Source organism: Chiroxiphia lanceolata, chromosome 11, assembly GCF_009829145.1.
Source record: "Chiroxiphia lanceolata isolate bChiLan1 chromosome 11, bChiLan1.pri, whole genome shotgun sequence".
Lineage (NCBI taxonomy): Eukaryota > Metazoa > Chordata > Aves > Passeriformes > Pipridae > Chiroxiphia > Chiroxiphia lanceolata.
The window spans coordinates 15,207,389-15,231,518 of NC_045647.1; the positions used below are offsets into that span (position 1 = coordinate 15,207,389).

The 24,130-nt window shown below is 54.8% G+C and overlaps 1 protein-coding gene across 1 annotated transcript; it reads left to right on the top strand.

The window, feature by feature from the left end:
* The first annotated feature begins 54 nt into the window (after nucleotides 1-54).
* TWF2 (twinfilin actin binding protein 2) lies at nucleotides 55-24,130 on the top strand. Its single transcript, XM_032698985.1, has 9 exons — nucleotides 55-191; nucleotides 9,794-9,871; nucleotides 13,993-14,171; nucleotides 15,658-15,753; nucleotides 16,550-16,654; nucleotides 21,722-21,847; nucleotides 21,942-22,092; nucleotides 22,420-22,541; nucleotides 22,719-24,130. Exons 1-9 carry the CDS (start codon nucleotides 167-169, stop codon nucleotides 22,884-22,886), a joined length of 1,050 nt encoding a protein of 349 aa, XP_032554876.1. The 5' UTR covers nucleotides 55-166; the 3' UTR covers nucleotides 22,887-24,130.

Consider the following 24,130-nt stretch of genomic DNA (forward strand, 5'->3'; position numbering starts at 1 on the left):
GGCGGCTCCTCCGGCGGCTCCTCCCGGGGCCGGCCCCGGTCCCGCCCCGGGGCGGTGCGGAGCGGAGCGGCCCCGCGCTCCGGAACGGGCGGTGCTGCCTTGCCCAGCCGTTTCCTGCCCGGGACGCGGCGGAGCGGAGCCGAGCGGAGCGGAGCCGAGCGGAGCCATGACTCACCAGACCGGCATCCACGGTGAGCGGCGCCCGCCGAGCGCGGGTCCCCCCCCGGCCCTTCCCGCGGGACCCCCGCAGCACCCGGACCCCCCCCGGGCCGGGCTGCGCCCCCCGCGGGAGGCACCGCCGGGGCCGCGCCCCGCACATCCCCGGCCCCGCCGCGGGCGGGATGCGGGCGGTGTCGCGACAGCGGGGGTGATGGGGGCGATAAGATGAAGCTTCCCGAAGGAACCGGCAGGTTTCCTGCGAGTAGCGGGGGAGGGGGACACTGAGTCAGGCTCGGAGCGTTTGGGTACCGGGAGGAGCTGCGGGAGGGGGGTCTGGCTCCGGGGTGCCGCGGGTGCGGGGCTCTCCCGCATCCTTTGTCTGGGCTGATGCTCAACAGCCGCTGTAACACGCTCGGGCAGAAGTGTCACGCACATCTGCCTGGCCGCAGCCCCGGCCACCCCGCCCCTCCCGGCGCGGATGCTTGTCCCCGGCTGCCCCCAGCCCAGGGGAGGTGCGGAGAGCCCGAGTGTTTTCCTGCTCCCCGGCTTCTCCGCCCGCTCCCCCCAGGACTCAGCCAGCGCCCCGAGACGACGGCTTTTGCATTTGTGGGTGCGCTTGGTGCATGACTGACTGTGTGTCCTCACGGTATTTCCCTCCTGCCCCCCACCTCCCAGCTCAATTAGCAATATTAATCAGGTGTAGAGGTGCTGCATAATTTATGTAACCGAATCAATATGCGAGCAGGGATGTGAGAGCAGCCACCCCTGGAGCCCTGCTCCGCGTGGTCGGGTGTGAATCCAGCCCCGCAGCGTGTCCCGGGAGGAGAGCAGGGACATTGTCACAGTTCCCTTCCTCAGGGCTGGCACCTGTGCACCAGGGTGCGAGTTCGTGCCTGCTCTTCCTTCGTGCCATGACCATCCTTGTTCCTTGAGCATGGCCAAAAGCATCCTTCCCCTCCAGATGCTCCCAAGGGGGGCTGTAGCTCAGAAGTGGCCAGCGATGGTGCTTGGATGTTTCCCCTGCTTTGCCCAGGAGAGCAGGTGGTTGACAGCGTTTGGGTTCAGATTTCTTTGTTTCTGGTTTAAACTTAGATCCTAGAGTTCAGGCTCTAATTAAATGATCCCTGTGTTGTAAAAATGTAATAATAATTAAAAAAGAAAAAAGAAAAAAATCGGCAGGATGGACCCCAGCGCCCACCTGAACTCTGAGTGTGCCGGTCCCGCTCTGCAGAGCTCCCTGTGGGGTTTGGGCAGGCAGGGCCTCTTGTGCTGTGTGCCCCAAGAGGCTGCTGCCTGTTGCTCACCAGCTGCGCCCGGCTGCTCCTATGCCACCAATGCCATCTTCCCTGGCTCCCTGTGGCTGTTGGGGAGAGAGATGTGCCAGGTTTGCTCCCTCTGAGAGCACTGACCTTCCCTGACCTTGGTTGCCCACCGCTTGGCAAACCCTCTGTGACCAGTGCTGGGAGTCACCCTGAGGCACCGTTGCCTGTAGGATGTGACGTGCCCAGTCAGCAGCACTCTGAGGGAAAGGGGAAGGGACTCAGACTTCCCCTGAGGAGCTGCAGCAGTGCAGGGTGGGGATTGACCCAACTGCTCTGGCCCAGCAGTAGATCCCCGAGCTGGCAGTGGCATAAAAACCTCCCCGTGGTTATGGAAAATAACTTGTGTTGGGCAGCCTTGCTGTCGCAGCATCTTGGGCGTCTCTGGGTCCTCTCTCCATCCCCTCCTCCGTGGTCCCTCTTCCGGGAAGCTTCTGTTTCCTCTCTGAGTGCAAATCTGCCCCTCCAACACCTGCAGTGCTCAAATGGGGCACTCCAGGCTCTAAAGGAATCCCCCAAGGGGGATTTGGGGTCTTTCAGTCCTCCCCACCCTGGCACGGTGATCAAATTAATCTGTTTGCTCAGCAAGGAGCAGATTCCATATCGAATGAGGAACAGCAATCCCACTGCTGCTTTCATCCCCTCTGCTGAGGCGCTGAGGTCTGTTGTTTGCTGAGGAGGAGGGATTTTCTGCATCTTCCTGTTCCTGGGGCCTTGTTATCTTTGTGTGCACCCATTGCTTTGTATTTTTTCATTGCCGTTTCTTCCCTGTTTGCAGGAAGGCATCTGCTCCCAGGGGAATTACGATCAGATCCAACGGCTGGCTTAGGGGAGGTTGTGGACAAGCTGGTGAGGGATTTTGCTCCACACTGTGCTAGATCCATGTGAGAACAGGGTGATGTGGTCATAGGGAACCCCTGGAGGAGCCCCCTGCTACAAGGCTACCATGTCATCCCAGCTTTTGGGGAGACGTAGGTGGTCCCCAGGGAGGGGAAGCAGTGGCAGTGAGAGCTGCAGGTTCAGGGTGTGTAATCAGGGCTGAGCCTTTCATACAGGGGCAAGAGGCTAATTATGATTTTTTTTGTGTATCCCTGGCAGCTCCCTTGAAGGTGCCAGCAAGAAAACCAGGCTGCCATGGAGACTGCCAGGCTGGGGAGGCGGTTGGAAGCTATCAAGGGGTGCTGCGGGCTTTTTGGGGCTGGAAACCTACTTTTTAGCTGCAGCTGGGAGGATTCATTGAGTATTTTTGCAGTCCATGTTCTGCCCTCAGCAGCGTTAGATGGGGACAGCATTCACTGCTTGAGTTTAAAACCTTAGGAAGGCAATGCTGAACTAGGGCTTTGATGCTGGTGGGAGGTCATCAGCTTTCAGTTGCTTCTGGGATCTCTTTCAAGACCTCTGGGTAGAGAAAAAAAGTCTCTTAGAGGGTATTTTTTTCATCTAGAAGGAGAAGAAATCAAATGCATGTTGTTTCTTCAACCCAAAAATAGAGTTTGGTGACTGCTCTTTCTGAGGGAGGTGGCAAGACCTGGGGATGGGGGAGGATTTTCACTCCCATCCACAGCTGAGCTACCACTTTGCCCCAGGTCTGGATCTTGCATTGGGAAAACATCTGGTAGGAATGGAGAAGCATAAGCACACAGGCAGGAATACTGTAAGATGGGAAAAAAGGAGGGAAAAGAGGGACACAGGAGCTGCTGAGTCTGCAAAGGTCTCCTTGGAAGATAGTTGGCTTCTTGGCTCTTCAGTGGGAGGAAAGAAGGACCTTCACTCCCCATCCACCACATCCTCAGCCCCTCTCTTCTTCCTGTCCTGGGAGGCAGCATTGGCTCCTGAGGCACCTGGACACCTGAATCTGGGGCAGCTTTGTGGCTGGAATGCTGGGATAACCCCCTAACCAGGGACATGTCACACCATGCCATCAGCGGAGGAGGAGAATGGATGGCTGGTTCCTGGCCCCTGCTATCCATGGGGGACAGAGGGCACCAGACTGCTGCAAGGATGGTTTTGAGGAGCCAGTCTCTGCTTGTGAGCTCCTTTCTTGGGCCAACACCCAACTCAGAGGTTGATGCCCACTTTGGGGAGTGGCCCATATCCAAGTGGATGGCACGGCAGGATGACCAGGATGGCAAGTGTGGGTGGAAGATCAGACAAACGTCCTGAGATGTCAAACCCCTTAAATTTAAACACCTAAAATGGTGGGGGAGAGGAAATCCTTTAGAAAGTGTACAGTGAGAGACTGTAAATGCAATGAGATCACTGCCAGGGTCTGTTCCTGGCTCTCTGTTCCCCTCAGTACCCAAACCAGTGCTCCCACTGGTGGCTTTACTTGGGCAGAGAAAAGCAACAGCAACCAGCCACTTCTGCAGGCACCACTGCTTTGCTCTGGGATCTGACTGATGCTGCCTGCAGGGTGGGTGCTGCCCACCCTGGAGCAAGGGAAGGGCCAAATAACTCCGGTCTGAGGTGGCAAAATGGAGACAGGACAGGTCATGGGCACCCATGTGGAAAATCGGGTGTTGAGAAGCAAATGGCTGGTGTTGGCTCAAAGTCTCTGGGCAGGATTTGCACTACAGACCAGGAGCCATCCGTGTGAAATCCTGCAGGAATACAGCCTAGCCCCACAGAAAATCGGGAGAAAAGCTTTGCTTGTCTCCTTCCTCTCTTGCCCTCTTTTTCCCCTCCCTTCCTTCTTTCTATTTTCTTCTGACATCTGTAGCTTTTTCCCCACAGAAAAGATTCCATGCAAGGACATATTTATTTTTTTTCCACGGTGAGGAATAAAATCCTCTTAGTGCCTAAACTGGCCGTGCGTGTCCGTCAGCAGCAAAGCTCCCTGCAGCAAGCGGGTTGAGCAGGCACTGCGTGACGGAGTTACACCGGGATAGACTGAAAAGAAGGAATTTTAGCAGCAGCAGAAGCTGTTCTGTGCCTGTTGCAGTTGTGTCCTTTCCTGGGCGCCCAGACAGGAGCTGGGCAGAGGCAGCTGGGCAGGGAAGGCGTGGGTAGTGCAGGTATAATGAATGTTTTATTCATCAGCATCTCGACTTCTGTCTGGCCAAGCCTCCCTGGAGCTTGGACAAGTTTTGCCCGGGTTTGTGGCTGGTTTTCTGGCAGGAGTTTCCCTGTTGCATCCCAGGCATGCTTGTGCCCTGGACAGTGAAAGGGAAGCAGCCACTTAGAGCGGCATCGTCTTGAAGATTATGTCCAGGGAATGAAAGATTGATGGCTGGGGGCTCGGGTTTCCCATCGGGGAGGACAAGGTGACTCGATGTTATTGAGAGAGGCATCTGTTTCAGGGAGCATGTATTATTGATCTGGGAGCTGGGTGCTGGCACCGGGATGAGGGGGGATTGGGAAGGGTCAAATAAGCAAAATCCTGTTGCTGCCCAGACGAGCGAACAGGATGGAGGAGGGGGAGGCGCGGGGGAGGCGGCGTGGCTGTCGCCTCCGTCCCCATCCCCGCGGTGCTTCCCTGGGGATTGCGCGGGCGGCTCCGCTGGCACCCTGGCATCCCCAGGGACAGAGTGGCCGTTGCTGTGGCTACGGCTGTCATCACTGCCGGGTGCCTCTCTCCCCCTCCGGCCTCCTCACAGCCCGGCTCTGCTCAGATAAGCTAATTGAGGCTGTAAACATCGGAAAAAGGCTCCGTTTGGGATTGGCGTTTGATGGAGTGGTACCTGCAAGCACCGTCTTTCAGCAGTTTAGGCAAGCACGATGCCTCAAGCCCAGCATTGAAATCTCCTGGGGACTGATACAAAGGGGCACATCCCCATCCCAGGGCAGGGCAGTGTCTGCTCTGGCTGCCAACAGCACGTCTGAGCAGTAGGTGCAAGGATCTGGCTGCCCTGCTGCTTCCCCAGCTCAGGGGTTCAGGCTTTGGGCTGTGCCTGCTCGGTGCTGCCAGAGGGGAGGCACCGCTGTGCCTTCCCACCACAAGCTCCAATTGTCCTCTGGCAGTTTGCCTGCAGGATCAGGGCCACTTGAAGGCCAGCACTGCCCAAACCATCACCTTCCTGCCGCGCCGTGAGCTGCCCAGCCTCGGTGCTCTGGTGCTGAGGGCTCTGCTCAACCCTCCATCCCAAATGGGTGGCAGAGGTCACTGGGTAGAGAGGTTGTGTGGTGCAAGGGGACCTGGGACACGCTGTTAGCAGGCTGCTAAGTGCAGGTGGCTCATGAGTAGGGGACAACTCATCTGCAGCCTATGAACAAGTGGGAGAGGGAGGTGCTGCACGACTCAGTGGCTGGAGGAGATTTTGGGCTGGGTGGGTGGCTGAGGAGGCAGAGGTGCTTGTGCTCACCATGTCAGCCAGGAGGGTGGACAGTAGGGCTGCCTTGTAGAAAGGCCAGAAGGTTCCCCAGATGCCACCAAAGCTCACCCTGCCTCAAAGCAGCAATATCCCAGGAGCATTTCTGGCAGTTTTTCAGGGCAGGAATGGATACTTGGTGTCTGTCTTTCCCGGGGTTTGATCACCCTCATCACGAGATTTCCCAAATGCCAAGATGGGACCTGATGTTTCTGGCTGTAAAACCAGTACAAACTGTTCATGATTTTTCTTCTCTGCTCTGGGCTGACCAGCCCCAGTTCCTTTGGTTTCTCCCACACGCTGTGCCTTCTGGCACAGGTGCTGTCTGTGCTGTGCCTTGCTCCTTGCACGATGCTGAGCCTGGATGTGCTGTTCCTGCTGTGCCTGCAGCCTTGTCAGCACCAAATAACATGGTCATGCTCTTGTTCGTGCCTTCACGAATGACTTTGCCTGCCACAACGTGAAGCAACTAACCTGAACTTGGCTTGTGACCCAGCTCTCTTCTCTGGAGCTGCTGGACCCTGCCCTGCATCATTGTAGCTGGGCCTTCCCCTAGTTACAGTTCTTGGCTTCCTGTTGAGTTTTATCCTATTTCTTTTTTTCCCAGCCCATTTCTCCAGTCTCCTGAAAGAACAGTGAATTTTTCTCCAGCGTGTGCTTGCATCTCCTCTAGCTTCCCACCTTACAGCTGCAGGAAGCACTATTGCAGCTGCCAGAAGTGTTCATGGAAATGTGGATAAACCTGGACCCACCACAGGTCCCCAGGAGACCTTGCTGGATCCAACCTCTGATACCTCCCTGAGTGAGTTATCCATGCGGTTTTGTGTCCATGCCATAGAGGTTCACCACCCCGATGTTTCCCAAGCTGGCTTGAGACATTTAGAACCAGAGCTGAGACCCCGAAGCCCACAGGTCTGTGGCTCTGCTGGAAGAAGCGTGAGGGATCTCATGCAGTTTGGTCTCAGTAGATCAACACAGGCTGTAGCCCAGCTTGGGTTTGTTTCTGGATTATTTGTTCCAGGATTTTCCAGGAACCCATGTCTAGAGGGTGAGTTGGATGTGCGGGTCCCCTCCAGTCCTCTGCTCTGTTGCACCTTCCTTTCCCTGGTTTTTATGGTTTCCCCACGTGTGGGTTTTTCAGCCCTTGAGTTGTGTCCTGGAGACTTCTGGGCAGGGAGATGCCATGTGGCAGAGGTACCATCTCCAGGGTGAAGTCTCCTCCCTGCCTTTCTTCCAGAGCCAGCTGTGGACTTCTGTATTGATATTTCAAGCACGTGAGCCATCTCGTCAAGTCTGCTGTGCCAATTAAATCATAATCTTGCCATAATGAAACACTTGCCAAGCTCATGCTCAAATCTTCGCTGGTTTATTCCTCTCCCTCCTCACTCTCTTGGATCTGCGTCATGAGAGGCAAAAGGGGACGTTGAAGACACCCTGGTGATTTTTTTTTATTTAAATGAAAATTGCTTTTTTTTTTTTTTTTTTTATTTTAGCAGATTTAAAGCTTGGAAGCCCCCTCTGAGATTTCTTTTTTTTTTTTTTTTGCTGCTGTCTCCTCTGGAAATAGTCTTCCTCCTTGGCAGACCTTGTGGTATTTCCCATGGTGCGCTGGGCTTGTCTGGCAGCATCCAAGCTTTTCCTCATCCCCTTCAACCCTTCTGTACTTACACAGGTCCCAGCTCTTGGTCATCACTTGTCAATCACTTAACTGTCAATCATTCCAGCCATTGATCCTACACTTCAGGACACTCCTAGCGTTTCCAAGTGGGCTAGCAGGTTGCATTTGCCCAGACTCCTGATTTTCCACACCCCCCAAATGCCCTTGGGTTCTGGGAAGGATGAGGTCAGGCTGGAGGGATTTGCAAGCTGGTTAGTGCTGCACAGCTTTTCCTGTTTCTTCCCCAAAGTTGATCCCAGATGGATGTTATTCTCTCCCATTTTGGCAGTTTAACAGGAATTGGTGAAACTTAATGCTTGTTAGGAGCTTTTGTCTCCAGCCCGAGGTTTCCTGGGTGTATAAATGTCTCCCTTTCTCTTCCTCTTCCGCCCCGTGTGTTTGCTGTAACCACAGATGCTGCCAGAAGGAAACAGCCACTCTCAACAGAGAAAGGGGCTAAAAATATCAGAGTATCCTTGGTTGGGCACAGCAGGAGCAGGCTGAGCTCCCAGCTGGCACTGGGAAAGGGTGAAGGTCTGCTCTAGGAACTGGGAGGACTACATGCCTTGATGCTGATGGAGGGAGAAGGGTGGTTTGCTTGTGGTGGGATTACACCAGCAAACCACCTGAGTGGCCCCTAAAATGCCATTAAGGAGTGATGTGCCTTCACTGGGGTGTCTGTGTGCTTGTTCCCACAGGGTCCTGTTGGAATGGCTTCTCTGGGTTTGTATGGTAGCACTACTGCCTGCAGGGAACCAGCCTGGAAACTCTTCCTCATGTGTGCCTCTTCTCTCCATGGGAAGGGAAGCCACCTGGTCCTCTGACCATGGCTGGCTTTGAGCTGGTGGGGCAAATGCATCACAGAAGTGTCACTTGTGGGGGACAGGCAGGAGTTTCCTGGGGGCACCCCAGAAATTCTTTCTTCCTCGTGGCTGGGACAGCTGCAGGCAGTGCCTCAGCCCAGGGTGTGGCTCCAGAGGACAGAGGGCACTGCTGTGTGACAGTACTTGGCCACCATGTCCCTTGGGTGGGTGCTGGGTAATGTCAAGGCTTCTCCTGTGGTGATGCTGGGGCTGTGCCAACCTGCTGGAGGGACTGAACCAGAATGGACTGTGCTGTGGCACGTCCTACCACTGCACCTTTCCAGCTGATGTAGGGATGGCTTCCTTTGCAAAGTGCCTTGACCAAGGATGCTCTCAGGCTCCAGGGACCCAAGCAGGGTTCCCTCCTGCTGCTGGCTGCTTTGGCACAGCCGTCAGTAATAGGCAGGTGGCACAGCAAGGCACCAGGAGCAGGGGGCTGCTGATGGGAACTGAGCACGGATCCTGGTGTGGACTGAGGGGCATCTGCCCAGGTCTCTAATCTTTGCAGTGCCACTTTCTTTAGTATTTCTAACAAGTGCAGCAGCTTTGAACTCACAGGACCCCCTTGGCTGCATGGCTGCATCCAGCAAAGGGCTTGGGTGTGTAACTGAAGGGATTTCAGGGGGAGCTGGCCTGGGAGATGTTCCTTATTGGGGGGTCGGCCCCTCCAGACCTGTGGCCTGGGCATCACCTTCACACGCAGCATGTCCTGGGTGGGATAGGGAGCTCTGTGCCAGTAATGCTTTCAGGGTGGGGAGATGAAGCCTCCCATGCTGGCTGTGGGCTGCTCCTTCAATATCCACTGCCTCCAATTGCCTCCTGGAAGGATGCTGAAGACCGGTTGCCATTGCCCGGTCTCAGGTATGGGGGATGAGCAAGAAGGTGGCTCCCCTAAATGCTTCCCAAAAGCCTTGTGCAATCAAAGCCCTGCTGGCTCTGGAGCAAAACCCTGGGGCTATTGCCTTTCCCTTCCCCAGGGCTCAGCTTCAAACCAGTGTCTCCAGTTTGGAGCCGTGCTGGTTCCCAGCCGCTCGGGAGCAGCATCCTGCCGCGTGTCACGAGCCCGGGATGTCACAGCCTGTCGGGACATCTTCCAACCACCCCTAGTATGCAAACCCCGCCGCTCTGAAAAGCGAATCAACTTGTCACTTGAGCTCTCTCTCCCTGCCTGCATTGGCCAAGCCATCGTCTAAATTTGGGTGATTATGTTCACCCAGGCCAAGTATCAGGTTCTCTGGATCACATGTGCTCCCAGCTGCTATTTAACTGTGACACCTCAGGGAGACGCAGCACTTTACTCCCAGCTTTTTGGGCTTTTTACTATTATTTTTTTATTATAATTATTTTTTGGCACCAGAGATTTAATTTTTTCACAAAAAGTTTTTAAATTTCTATCCTGCCAAGTCGATCCCCTCCCTGGTCAGTCACCGAGAGCCCAGCACCTCCTTTGATTGCGAAATCTGATCACGATGTTTCTGGTTCTTTCAGCCACCACAGAATTAAGGGACTTTTTTGCCAAAGCCCGGAACGGTTCAGTTCGGCTCATCAAGGTCATCATCGAGGATGGTAAGTCCTGTTTTTAAGTGCTTTGATTTACACCATGTCTGTTCTCTGTTTCCTCTCCTCCTCTCCTATTCACCACTGTGGTGCCAGCTTGTGTTTTTGGAAACCTCAAGGAAAATGCTGCTGGGGTTTCCTGGCACGTGGCAGCCCAGACCTGAAATACAAGCCCAAAATCTGGTGAGCAGCTATTGGAGCCCTGGGGCAGCTCCCATGGGGAGCAGCGACTTTGCCAGCAGAGCAGGACTGGTGTCCGGGATCTGTGCTGGGCTCTGGGGGGATTTTGCTGCTCTTGTGTGGAATTGTGATGGGAACCCTGTGACAAACTGCTGCAGGGACCATGGGACCTTTGTTGGGGGTGATGCACAGGCATCTTCCTCCTTGGATGTGGCATCCCACACCAGGTAAGGAGGTGTTTGGGGCAGGGGTGGGCAAGGGGGTGCTCTGTGGCACAGGGCCGCAGTTTCCTCCCACAAGGGATGCTACACTCAGAAAGCCATCCCATCTCATGCAACTGCCCCTAGCCCAGGATGCAGGTGGCACCAACCTGGCTGTGTTTGTCCCATGGGAAGGTGCCTTTGGGTGGCCTCTGCATCTGTCTCGTGAGTGGAGCAAAGCACTGATTGAACATCCCAGCGGGGAGCCACTGTGGTGTAGGTTTTCCATCACCTCAGCCTCATACAATTGCATATGAATGACTTGTTTCTCCAGCAGCAGGGACATTAATGCCCTGCCAAGCTGCTGTCACCACCTCCCTTGGTGGGCCACCAGGACCATGCCACAAATACTGAGGTGGATGTGGTTGTAAGGAGCCCACAGTGACCTTTGGAGTGGCTGCAAAACCCTGTTTGGAAGAGCAGCAAGACTTAAAATGCCACTTGAAGGGACACATCACTGGGGCAGGTTCAGCTGTGTTGGCTTTGTCCTCGGCCAGGTCCCTGTGTGGTGGGATGAGACATCCACATTGTTTCTTGGGAGCATCTTTGACAACAATTTTGTGCTCTCACCTTCTTTTGCTTTTAAAAAGTGGGAGTCAGGTTTGTGTCAGGATAACGCAATTCATGGATGTCCCCAAGCCTGATCTTAGGCTTTGGGTTGTGGCTGGTGACACCAGCGAGTGAGACGTTTTATCATCAATGGAAAATGTGTCCTACCATCTCTGCTGAGGATAAATAGGGTATATTTTTATGTCCAATGTGGCAGTGGCAGCTTCATGGACCATCCTCACCTGGCAGTGTTTTGTGCTTCACAGTCCAGCTCTCCCACTCTGCCAGCTACTTTTCCCTGGCCTGGACCAGCCATGGGCAGCTCTGGAGGCACTTGGGTGCCTGCAGAAGCTTCTGAGGTGCAGCAGAGCCTGAGGCTCCTGTGGGTAGGCAGGAGGAAGGAGAGTTGGTGGGAGCACCTCTGCCAAAGGGCTTGAACTGTTGTGGGCAAGGTGGTGGTGGTCCCACCAGCCTGACTCAGGGACACCTCTAGGCCACCACTCTTCTGTAACACAGGGAAGATCAGCCTGCTGGTACCCACTGGAGATGGACCTCTGGGCGGTAATGAGAGTCCAGGCAGATGTCACAGCCAGATAGAGGGACTCCAGCATGCTGGTCCTGAAAGGGATGTGTCCCAGGCTGGCTGGGGAGGACGTGCCAGCTGCCCTGCCTGAACAGGGGATGAGGAAGAGGAGCCTCCATCTTTGTTTGATGGCTTGCAGACACCTTGTGCCCTGCTGGGCATTTGTCTCGGTGCATTTCAGAGCAGGCAACAGCGGGTAGAAGGAGAGGAAGATGGTGCAAGGAGCCTTATGACAGATGCTCTGTGTCTAGGCATCCCCAAAGCCCCATCTATGGCTGAGCAGCCCTTTGGAGCAATTTGAGCTGATGCTGCCTTTGGAGACCTACTGGGAAAAGCTAAGGCTGGATGGAGGAGGACTGGGAGAGCAGGATGTGCACCAAGGCTCAGCAGCAGTTTGCTGGCATGAGAGCAGCTTGTGGTTCAACGTGTTTTTAGATGATACTCTGCTTCTCACTGTCAGCAGGATTCTGGACAAGGTCGACTTTGTGGACTTCCCTGTTGGGTGCCAATCTTTACACTTGAGTGCTGTTGTGCACTGAGCTTTGCAGATTGGAGCTCCTGTGCTGTCCCCCCATGGCACCCACCAGAGCTGAAGGCAGAGCTTCCTTTTTAGGCATTTCAGAGCTAGGCAGCCTGTGTGCAGTGAGAGCTGGGGGCACCTTGAGGGCCAGAAACACTCCCAGCTCTGCTTTTCTAGCAGCAGCTCCCAGCAGAAACGGTGCCTGAAAGAGCCAGTGCCGACGATGATGCTTTGCTGAAGGGCGGTTGCTTCGAGTTTCCTGACTCTTCCCAAGGAGAAAAATTTGGCCCTGAGTGGATTGAGCAGAACTGCAAAGAGCCTAGGGGAAAGTTGGAGGCTGCCAGCTCACAGCAGCACAGCCGGGGTCCGGCTTAGTCACATCCCGGGAATAGCCTGGAGTGACTCAGCACCGATTGTGAGGTGTTGGTATGTGGTGCAGACAGAGATACCCACAAGCTGCCAGTGGGTTTGTCCAGGTGAAATTCCTGCAGTCTCTTTGGGATCCCAGGCCTTTGTGATGCACAAATCGATTTGCAGAGCTTTGTGCTTATTTTAGGGGTACATGGAAGTTTTTATGCTTCTTTCTTCAAACAGGTAGTTTTGTTGAAGGTAAAGTATTTCCAGCACCTTGTTCTCTGCTGTCCTTGTTACTGAACTGGTAACTTGTGCTACCCATGCTCAAATAACTGGATTCAGTGTGTGATGGCAGATGCCAGGGTGGCGCTGGGCAGGGAAGGGCTGCACTGCTGTCTTCAGGAATGTCCTGCTTGGGGTGGGAAGGAGGGATGAGAGTAATTCCTTCAAAACCCTTTATTCCTCAACTATTTTCTTTAAAAACTTCCCTGCCATGGGATTTAGAGCTGCTGGCCTGAATGGGTTGGGAGAGGGCTGTGCCCCAGCCAAGGGGCTCCCTGGCTCCCAGTGGGCAGCAGGGCTGTGGGCAGAGGTCCAGGCAGGGCATGTGCCAGGCCAAGCATCCTCTCAAGTGCCAATTGTTCAAGGCCCTAGTTCATTTGCTTTGGCACCTCCAGATTTTCCTAGATCTTGTTCTGAGTCCCATAATCTCCCCCCAGACCTTTCTGCATCTACAAATGGAATAAAAATACAGGCTGTTTTCCAGCAACCTACACTAATCATCTCCAGTGCCAACACTTTTCCATTCAGCCATCCCAAAGCTTGGTTTGACCCTCACCAGGGGGTGGGTTTTATGTTTGTAGGATGCCTGCTCCAGTATTTAAATCTCAGCTGAGCAGTGCCCAGCTCCCAGCCCCACTGCCACTTGTATAGCAGCTGAAAAAATACCCTCCAGATACCTGAGATGCTGCCACGTGTGTGAAACACTTAGGTCACTTCCAGAGGCTGGGGCTCTCCTGGCAGAGACCCCAGGCTGGGGTCTCTGGGACACCCCTGATTTCCACAGACATAGGCTTTGGCTGTCAGCTCTCATTTCGTCCCCTCTGTGGTTAAGGGAATCTGATGTGAGCAGCTTTGGCTCATGGTAGTGGATTTTGCAATGAGACCCTTATTTTTCTCAGCACGTCAAATGCTGGTGGTTCCTCGTGTCCCTGGTGAGTTATTATAGTGCCCCTAGAGCTTCCCAGGTGGGATTGGAGAAGTCTCATGTTCCACTGTGAGCAAGAAGGGATGGTTGAGAACTACACAACTGGAGGGAGCAGAGGGGAAGGAGGCCACAGGTGATCACCAGAGAGGAGACCTCGGCAGTGAGGAACACTGGAGGGGAGGAGATGGTTGACAGGAGGCAATGGGATGCTGGCAGAAAACCAGCCCCTCCAAAGCATCTCCTGGGGGGTCACACCAGGTGTACCAGCATCTCCTCTCCACAGCCCCAGTGGCATCTCCTGGGGGGTCACACCTGGGGGTGTACACTGCTTCATGTGGCTCCAGGTCACAGTGTTTTTCTGCAAGATGGCATCGTTGGTGCTGGAGCTGCAGTGAACCCTTGGGTGAGCCACTGTCTGATCCTGTAAAGTGAGCCTTGCCTTCATCTAACACCCCCTTCCCTGTCTTTTCCTTCCAGAACAGCTTGTGCTGGGAGCCCACAAGGAGCTGTCCCGGCGCTGGGACGCTGACTACGATCCCTTCGTGCTGCCCCTGCTGGACGAGCAGCAGCCGTGCTATGTGCTGTACCGCCTGGACAGCCAGAACGCCCAGGGATACGAGTGGCTCTTCATCTCCTGGTCCCCCGACAGCTCCCCGGTGAGCTCCGTGCTGGGCTGTGACACCCCAGCAGGGGGACACGGACGTGCCCTGGCAGGTGCAGGGGGGAGGAGATGGTGGCCAAGGTGACTTTTGCTCTGGGGACGAGGAGGAGCATTCACACCCTCCATCACTGTGCCTGGGTTAAGAAGTGGAGACTGCTTTGAGGATGGGGGAGTTTTTTAAGACAGCATGAGATGCACTGGGACTGTGTCTCTGTCCTCTTTGCCTGAGGAGATGGCAGGGCTGGGATGTGGAGGGGGGAGCAATATGGACCACAGCGCCAGGATGGAGACATCCCACCATGGCTCTGGCCAAAGGCATTGCTGGGAAGAGCCGGCACTGGCACTGAGTTGCCTCCAGCCTGGCCCTGCTCTGCTGAAGGAGTGGCTGCCAGCCCTTCTCCAGGACTGGCTCCAAAATCTGGGCTGGGAGACTGGGCAAAAAAGGGCTGCTGGATGAGAGGCAGGTTTAGAGGATGTCAGCAGTATGGCTTGGAAAATGCCATCCTGTTGAGCACATCTCTGGAACGGGCTTTTGGTGGGCCTGACATTTACTACTGTGTTAACATGTGTGCTTGCCATCTGTGTACATATGTATGTGTGCATGTATATATATATATACACATATATATATACACACATATGTGCATATAATAATACACACATATATACATATATATACTTATTATATAAATTATATAATCTTTATGCTATATAGATTTACTGCCATGTTAATACATGCACTTGTCATATATATAAATATATATATATACACACAAATATATGTAATATATATTATTTTATATATTATAACATGCATATATAAAAATACCCACTGCAGTTCCTATCTAACAATTAAGTATTATTATATATGCACATGTATACGTATACACACATGTATATACAATTATAATAAAATGATATAATATCTAATTTTATATGTGTGTATATGTGTACATGTATATATACATGTGTCTATATAATAATATATATTTTAAATATATATCTTTCAACAAACCACAGAGGGTCTTATTGCAAAAGCACAGTGTGCCCAGGAGCACCTGCCAAACCTCTTCCCTGTGTGTTGCAGAACGAGGCAATAGAAGTGTCAAAGGCAAAAGTCACTTTTAAGTGGCTCTAGTGGTATTTGCACCTCCTCCAACCCAGGTGTGGGTGAGAAATGGCACACTGGAGCTCGGGGATTGGAAAGCAAAGCATGGAATAAACTGTGGGATTGTGGGCTGTGCTTGGCAAGGCTGCGCCAGGCGCCGGCAGCCCTGGAAATAGTGCTGATGGGTTTTCCCGCCCGCTCCCCGCTCAGGGATGCTGCCATTAGAAATCAGACTGAGCTGGAAACTGGGTGGTTGCTCCCAGGAGGGCTGATGTTTGTGGAGCTGATGGTGGGATGGTGGCTGTGAGCGCTGGGCACCTCCCTGGTGCCCCGTGCCCCTCTGTGACGGCGCTGCCGCCCCTCTCCCCGGCAGGTCCGGCTGAAGATGCTCTACGCTGCCACCAGAGCCACGGTGAAGAAGGAGTTTGGAGGGGGGCACATAAAGGACGAGATGTTTGGCACAGTGAAGGTATGGTGGTGGTTCCTGGTAAAGCCTTTTGGGTCCTTTTGAAACTTTTGAGTGTCAGCAGCCTACCCTGGGCTCAGTGGCTGGGTGGTGGGATGTGGGATGCTGGAACAGCACAGAGGTTGGTCTCTCACACTGCTTTAGTCTCCTGGGTGACCACTGCCACCTTCTCCTGCCTACATGGCTGTGGTCTGTGATAGAGACCGTGGAAGAGGTGGGAGGAAGGTTCCAAGATGTGGAGCTTTACACTGAGTGGGAGAAGCACCAGCTGGTGGCAGTGTCACTCCAGCAGCTGCCTGTGTGCCAGGGTTATCCCTCCTCCTTGGATGGAGGTTTCTCCTTCTCTTCTATGGGCAGAAGGAGCTGCACAGCTAGGGCCTCCTAGGCATCAGTCCTGCTGGGGCTTCTGGTGCTGGTGGGAGCCAGGGAGATCCCTACTCTGCTCCAGAAGATTCCCCCTCTGCTCTGGGGCCCCACTCTGCTGCTCCCGGGCTGTGGGCTCTTCCTTTCCTTCTCACTTCCATACTCATGAACTCCATTAATCAGCTGAAAGAGTCACACTGCCACAGCCACAGGTGCCTGGGGAAGAGCAGGGTGGTCTGAACAGGCACAAGCAGTCATGGGCACTGTTTAAAACCAAGTGTGGGATTTGCTTGGAGCCATCCAAGAGCACTACTCAGGTTGATCCTCCTGGTAAGGAGGGAGCCCAAGACCCACTGGGTTGCTCAGACTTACCTCAAGGCTAGGGGTGCATCCTGATAACCACCCCTGATGTGTCTCCCTGTCCCTGTGTCTGCAGGAGGACGTGTCCCTGAGTGGTTACCAAAAGCACGTGTCCTCCAGCTCTGCCCCGGCCCCGCTGACCGCAGCCGAGCAGGAGCTCCAGCAGATCCGCATCAACGAGGTGGGTGTCCAGCAGCCCCAGGAGAGGAACTTGAGACCCTCTGAGCATGAAGGGATGTGGGATGCAGGGAATGAGCATTCAGCTAGAAGGGATGGCTCATTTTTACTTTGCTCCCTTGTACCTCTGCTGTTTAACCCTTGCTGGGGTGACCAAGCCTCCTCCTCACAGTCAAACTGTGGTGGCATAAAGAGGAATTTACACTTTTTTTTTTCCTTGAACATGAGCTCAGGACTGCATTTTGCTGGCAGTCAGAAGATGGTTTAGGGCTAAAAACAGACAGCAGTGTCTAACCTCTGGATGTTGGGGCAAAAGCCAGCACTGAGTTTGAAGTCATGGAGGAAGCAGTAAGAATTCAGGCTTATCTTTGGGCTGCAGCAGCATCCTCTCCCATGCTCTTCCTCTATGGCTATAAATATGAGGGATACTGTCCCAAGAAATACAGATCTTAGCTTAAATTTGGGGGCGTACATGCTGGAGAGTATGTGAAAGTGTCACAGGGTGGGGCTGGGGCAGACAAGGCTGTAACACCATCGTCTCCCTGCTGACATCTCACGGCATCTGACATCTCACGGCATTCATGCCAACCTCTGGGTGGAACACTGAGGCAGGGAGGGGGGTTGGCTCACCAGGTGGGAAGACCTCCTGGAAGCAGTATTTTTTGGGGGATGAGGGGATTTCCCTTAGATGGAAAGCCTTCCTCTCTAGAGTAGCATCTGTCTCTTCCACCTGCACCGAGGCTTTGGGGCTCACAAGCGGATCAGGAAATGCCTGGGAGACACGAAGCCAATCAGCCTGATAGTACTAATTAATGGCAAAGATGAGGCAGGAGGTTTCCACCTGCCAAAGCAGGTCTGGGGGTGGTGAAGTTGAGGGATGTCTGGGAGATGCCACTAAGGAGTGGTCTCCACCATGAGTCTCAGTGGAGTTATCCCAGCTCCCAGCCTGGAGGGGTTGGGCAGGATTTGTGCTGGGGGATCCAAGGTGATTCCCATGCTTGGAGAACAGAGAAGTGCTGATGGTGGCTCTGAAGCTCATTTAGCACCTCGGGATGTCTGTGCCATCACCTTGTCTGGCCAGTGCTGCAGGATTAAGTAGTTTTGGGGGGGTGTTGAGCTGTGTCTTACAGAGTCATGTGACCCAGGTAAGTAGTGCTTGTGGTGCTCATTTTCCGGGTGACCTGCTGTTCCTGCCCTCGCCTTTGTGAGACGCAGCTCTTGGAGGGAGGTGCTGCTGCTGTTTAGTTTGTTTGGGGTTATTTTAAAGGTACATGGTCTCCTGTGTCAGACTGGACCATGGGGAGCAATCACCAACATTTAGAAAGAGATGAAGATGGATGTGTTTTTACCTGTGGATTTAAAGGTGGGAAGTGGCCGATGCTGGGTGAAGAGTCTCCGTGTTGGTGTTGCGCCCACTCGGCCCTGCATGTGGAGCAGGAGGTGGTGCGAGCTGTGGTTTGAGTGCTCGGTGCCACACTGATGTCCCCAGGATGGGGAAACCCAGGACTCTCAGTAAATGCAGCTTGGAGCAAGTTTCTGGAGCCCTGCAAAGCAGAGGGCTGTGATCGAGGGGGTTGTATGGGAGCAGCTCACAACCTGCAACCCCTGCTCGGTACAGCGATGCCTCCAGCTTTGCCTGCAGCGTGCAGGGTCCCTGCACACGTGTGCACCTTGTGCACAGGGTCCTTCCACGTGCTTCCATGTTGCAGTTGCCTTTGGGGGAGCAGATCCAGTGTGTGGGAGCGAGTGTTCAGGGCCAGCAGTGCCCTGGGACTTGGGCCCAGGGCAATCCCAGAGCTCAGCACTGACCTCACACTGTGTCTTCCCAAGCCCTGCTAGCAGTCCAGGACCCTGCACATCCCCCTGTGTTCAACCTATCTGTCAGGATTTTGGAAGCAACACAAGGGACATGGTTTCTTTAAAAGCCACCAGCTCACAAGTGCTTTGCTGTGCCCCTTGCCTGGAGCTGCTGCTGGAGGCTCTGCTCCCCTCTTCTTTTGCATTGTTGATGCACAACCTTCTGAGACACTGGACAGGTTGGCAGTCTTCACCCTGAACATGGCTGTGCTTCTCATCAGGCAGGAGCTCTCTGGGATCCTCCTCAGCCACTGGGAAAGTGCAGAGAGGGGGTGGGAGGGGAAGGTCAGCAGCAAAGCAGGAAGGGGCAGCCCATGGCTGCAGGGCAGCAGCTTCAGGACAGGCACAGCGGCCTTTGACCCTGAGCAAGGAAGGACTCAGGGTTGCACGTCCCCCAGGGAGGTGCCCAGCCTTTGGGAAAGCAGGTTTTAGGCTGGATGAGCCAACCTTTCCCTGTGGTTTGAGGGCTGCATGGACAGAGGTGATGTCGTGAAATAGTCTCTTTCTTGACAGCTGCTTGGGAGCTTAGGGAAATTTACCATTTGCTTTATATCTATATATATTTTTAAATAGCTGGAAAATGCGAGCTTTGCTGAGCTGAGAGTTGTCAGCAGACCGTGGGCTAAGAAACAGCTTTGAATTTTGCATTGAGCTTAACACCCACGAGTGGGGAGTCTTTCTAGAGGTGTAGCAGGTTCAGAAACACAGCATGGAGCCAGGCATATCCCACTGATGGGCTGGGGGAGGGGGCAGGAGAATTAAAAGGAACTAAAGGTGGGGGGGCCATCGCAGTGTGGAAGGGGGTGTCATTATTGGCTGTGTTGGAGGGTGGGTAGAGCAGAGGCTTTACCAGAGACCTCCCATGAGGATTTCACCATAAGACAGAAAAGTGCTCGTTAACCAAGGTCAGCACCGTGCTAGGAGTGAGGAAGGAGGTGGGGAAAATCTAACCTAAAGGATATAAAATGACCCCGCAGGCAAGCCTGCTGCCAGCAAGGCTGGGCAGCCAGGATGTGGCATATGCTCAGCAGTCCCATGCTTGGCTCTCAGGCTGTGCCCTGGGGAGTGTTTCAGGGAGCCAGTTTTTAGTGTTTTTGAAAAGGGAAGGAGTAGAAAATACAGAGGGGTATGGAGAAATTGGTGTTGCTAGGACAAAGTTCCATCTCGTGGTGTTTTTGGACCTCAGTGTGCTTTGTGTTGGAGCTTGAGTTCTCTCCAGTCCTGCTATAATCCTCCCAAGCTCCTTGCATTTACAGGAGAGAAAGCTGAGGGTCTGGGGGTGTTGGCAGTGGTGATGTCCTTGCGCTGCACCTCTCCACAGGGTGGGACCAGGCAAGCTTATGTGCTTCCTGAATCCCTGTGTGCTTTCCCTTCCGCCCTTGCTGGTGCCATGGCATCCCAGGGGATGGCAGGACAGCAGAGCTGGAGGTCAGCTAGACTTTCTGCCCACCTAAGCAATTATTTCCCTTTCCCAAGAGCTGTGCATTCATACTCTGCTCATCCTCCAGGATGCTTGGTGTTGATAGAGCTTTGGGCATTTTTTTCCTCCTAAACCTTTGGCATAGCCCAAAATCTATTGCTGCAAATGCTGGAACTCCTCCAAACCCTGGACTGGGGCCACCCCAGCTGGGGAGCCAGCAGGAGATGGGGCAGGGACAGGCTTTGCACAGAGACATTGGCAGAGACACTGCATGCAGGGCTGCCCAGGCTCAGAGCTGGGGGTCTCCCTCCCACTCCTCCCCAGCTCTGACGTCTCCTGTGTCATGCTTTGCTGCTCTCCCTGCCCACATTGCCAGGACTGGCCTTCCCTGGCCTCCAGCAGGGATGTGGTACAGCTTCATCCTCCCGGCATGTCCGTGTGTCCCCCACCCCTTCTTGTTTCACACGAGACACCCCCCCATCCCTGTGCAGGGTGCTGTTGACAGTGTGTCTCCTCTCCCCACGCTCGCAGGATTCCTGTTCCCAAGACTCGAGCACCGAGATGGTAGGCTGCTCTGCCTGCTTGATGCCCGGTTTTCCTTCTCCTGGCATTGTTTTTCTGCATGCTCTGCTCCGGGCACCCGAGCCCATCGTTCCCCAGGGGTGTGGGTGCCATGTGAGGCTCCTGTAACAAAGGGCAGCCCTGTAAAGAGACCCACTTCGGTGCTGCCGAGTGGTTTTGAGATGTCGGCTCAAACTCCTGCGTTTCTCTTGGCATGCTTTGACTTTTCTTCCTTCTCTCTGTCAGGGGGAGGGCAATGAAGAAAGAAAAAACCGTAAAGGTTGGACTCTCTATCCGTAATCTCCGAAACAGATCCCAAAGGAAAGGGACCCACGCTCGCTGCAGAGCAGCTGGGTTAGAGTTGCTGGGCTGTTTCCCTGGGAGGGGGTCTTGAGGTGGGAAGGGCTCCTCCGCCGTCGGGGTGACACCATCTCCCTGTATTCTGTGGCAGATGGTGGGGGGCTGTTGCTGCTGCCCATCGCTGGTAGAGTACCCCGACCCCGAGGAGGTATGGTGTGCCCGCCGCGCCCTGATCCCCCTTCCCCTCCAGTCCCCGTGAGGGACCCCCGTTGTGGCTGGATGGAGGCACCCGGGGCGATGCCGTGTCTCTGCAATCTCTTTCTCTTCCCTCTTTGAAGTGGGGTTTGATCTCCTGGACTAGGGGTTACAGGCAGCAGCCTCAGGGGTTGTGGGGAAAACAGCGTCTGGGATCTTTCCCAACTGTGGGATCTCCAGTTCCCCAGCTCCAGTGTTGGAGGGAATGCCTGTGTGCTGCAGTTAAACTCACTGAGGAGGGTGGGTTGTCCTCCCTGCTGGTGGGGACCTGTGCAACTGGTCATTTCAGCACTGTCATTTCAGGGCTCCTCCTGTCACACGGGTAGCAGTTGGAGATGATTGGAGATGGAAGTGTACCAGCACTGGTCGCAGTATCGCTGTCAGGGACTCGCTGGGAAACGTTGGTTTTGAGCTGGTCTTTGCTGGGAGTGCAGTGTGGGGTGCAGGGGTGCATGGCTGGGCCCAGGTGATCTCCCAGAGCAGTGCTACAGTGACAAGCATCACCATCCTGAGCCTGGCTGACTTTTGGCAGTTTAATGCTGTAGTCCCTGTGAGCTGGGTGTCAGGAAGCTCCTTGGATGAGAAGCTTTCAGCTGCAGCACTGGCTGGTTTTCTTTTCTCTCCCTTCCCCACCCTTTGCCACTGTGCCCTGACACTCAAGGTGGTTTCCATCCCCAGGTGAAGACGGAGATCAGTGTGGAGAGCAAGCACCAGACACTGCAGGGCCTGGCCTTCCCCCTGCAGCTGGATGCCCAGCAAGCCATCCAGGCACTCAAGCAGAAGAAAATCAACTACATTCAGCTGGTAGGTCCCTCACATGGCTCCTCTGTGCCCCACTCCCCTCCCTCTTGCTGCCATCTCTCACTCTCATCTGCTTCCCCATCCCTCTGTCCATCAGAAGCTGGATCTGGAGCGGGAGACCATCGACCTGGTGCACACAAGCCCCACAGAGATCGCTGACCTGCCCAAGAGGATCCCCCAGGACTCAGCTCGCTACCATTTCTTCCTGTACAAGCACTCACATGAGGGAGACTACCTGGAGTCTGTTGGTGAGAGCCTTGGCACTGGGGATGGCTGGTTCAAACCTGTGTGGGTCCCCATTTTCCCTGGACCATTGCTCACATGGGGAGCAAGCAAGGATGGGGATAGGGATGGGGACCTTGAGTGCTGCCACTGAGGGTTTGTGGGGGCGGTTTGGTGGCCAGTGCATGACAGGCAAACCAGGGGAGATTTGGGAGGGATGACGGATGGGACCTTCTGTCACTGAATAAACTGGGATTCTCGGGGCTGGAAGAGATGTGACCAGGGTAGGATGCAGCTGGTGTACCCTGGCCATAGGCCTGGGCAGCACCCCAAGCCCTACTCTCTTCTTGCAGTCTTTATCTACTCCATGCCCGGGTACAAGTGCAGCATCAAGGAGCGCATGCTCTACTCCAGCTGCAAGAGCCGGTTGCTGGACACTGTGGAGCAGGAATTTTGCCTGGAGATAGCCAAGAAGGTAAGTGTGAGGCCACCCAGAGATGAGGGAGCAGAGACCCGTGCTGGGCATCAGCAAGGGACTGTGCTGCAGCGTTTCTCCAGCCCCTCTGGAGGGCTTGGGGACGAGTCGTGTGCCCCAAAGGCGCGTGTCAACACCCAAGGGAGCTGCTAATTCCCTTTGCCGCTGCGGGTGCAGATCGAGATCGACGACGGAGCGGAGCTGACGGCGGAGTTCCTGTACGAGGAGGTGCACCCCAAGCAGCACGCCTTCAAGCAGGCCTTCGCCAAGCCCAAGGGGCCCGTGGGCAAGCGGGGACAGAAGCGGCTGATCAAGGGGCCGGGCGAGAACGGCGAGGACAGTTAGATCCCGCAGGGCCGGGCGGTGAACGGACAGCATCCCCGCGGCGCTGCCCACCTTCCTCTGCGCTGACCTGGGGAGCTTTCCCTCCATCTCAGCCATTTTTTTTTTTTTTCCCCCCCTCCCTTTTTTTTTTTTTCCTTATTTCATTCCTTTTTTAAACATCAGGATGGCTTGTTGCACCTGGGGGCAGAGCGATGGGGAGGGTTCAGGGCTGTCGGTGTTTCCTTTCCCCGCGTCCTCCTGCGAGCCCCGGGGCTGCCGGGGGAGGATGGGAGCAGCAGGGCCACGTCCCCAGCCTTGCCTCTGTCCCCCCTGGGGTCACAGCCGCTGCTCTCCCTGGGGAGTTCAGTCCCTGGGGGACTGAAGGGCATGCTCACCTGAAAGCTGCTCTATGCAAAGGGAAGGGGGTGGCGTTGGGGATTCCTGTTTGAAGAGAGAAAAGGCTTATTTCCCTGCTCCCCCAGACTTTGTTCCCCTGTCCTGCTCTTGGTGTGCACAGCCCCCCTGCCCCAGGCCTGGAGTGATCCTGCACCCCCTTGGGGTGTGGGCAGGACCCCTTCCTGTAGGGTGGGCTTTGCTTCCGACGGGGTGGGAGTTTCTCCCTGCAGAGAGCCAGGCAGCGGGAGGTGGAAGTTCCCCACTGAGTCCCAAGCTCAGCCTGGACCTGTAGAAAGGTCACTCTGCCTTTGGGTGATGTTTGCATCCCCTTTTTGAACCGCCCCAGTAAGGCTTTTCCCCTCAGAAGGATCTGTTACAGCCCTGACTCAGCCCCATCTCTGTTTAGGATGGGAGCTAAGGGGCTCCTGAGCCCTGGTCCCCAGCCCCCACTGTTACCCCCCGGGTTTTCAGCTGGCTCTCTGGGCTGGGGCAGCCCCATGTCTTAATAATCACATGGGCTACCCCAAATCCTTGTGTGGGGAAGCATGGCAGCCCCTGTGTGCCCCCCGCAGACGTCCCCAGCCACCAAGGACTCCACGGGCCGAGCTTGGCACTGTGATTTGGGCTGCACTGGGGGTCTGGGGGAGAGCACCTTGCTGCTGGGTTCCAGTGAGGGCTTGAGAGCCGCCTTCCTCCCTGGGAGGATGGAAAGGGGGTCGGTGAAACCTGCCCTCTGCTTTCCAGTTGTGGGGTGAACGTGCCGATGTTGCCTTGACTTCGGCCGAGTCAGGGGGTTGAAGCTGGGGGGAGCAGAGCACACTGTACTGAACGCTGTATTTTCTAAAGAATAAAGTATTTTTAAAACAGTC

Bases quoted from the DNA above. Each gene is read 5' to 3' on its own strand.
- TWF2 (XM_032698985.1), top strand. From the start codon at position 167: ATGACTCACCAGACCGGCATCCACG. The intron at 14,172-15,657 runs GTGAGCTCCGTG...TCTCCCCGGCAG, and splicing joins GGTCCCCCGACAGCTCCCCG to GTCCGGCTGAAGATGCTCTA. The intron at 16,655-21,721 runs GTGGGTGTCCAG...TTCCATCCCCAG, and splicing joins AGCAGATCCGCATCAACGAG to GTGAAGACGGAGATCAGTGT.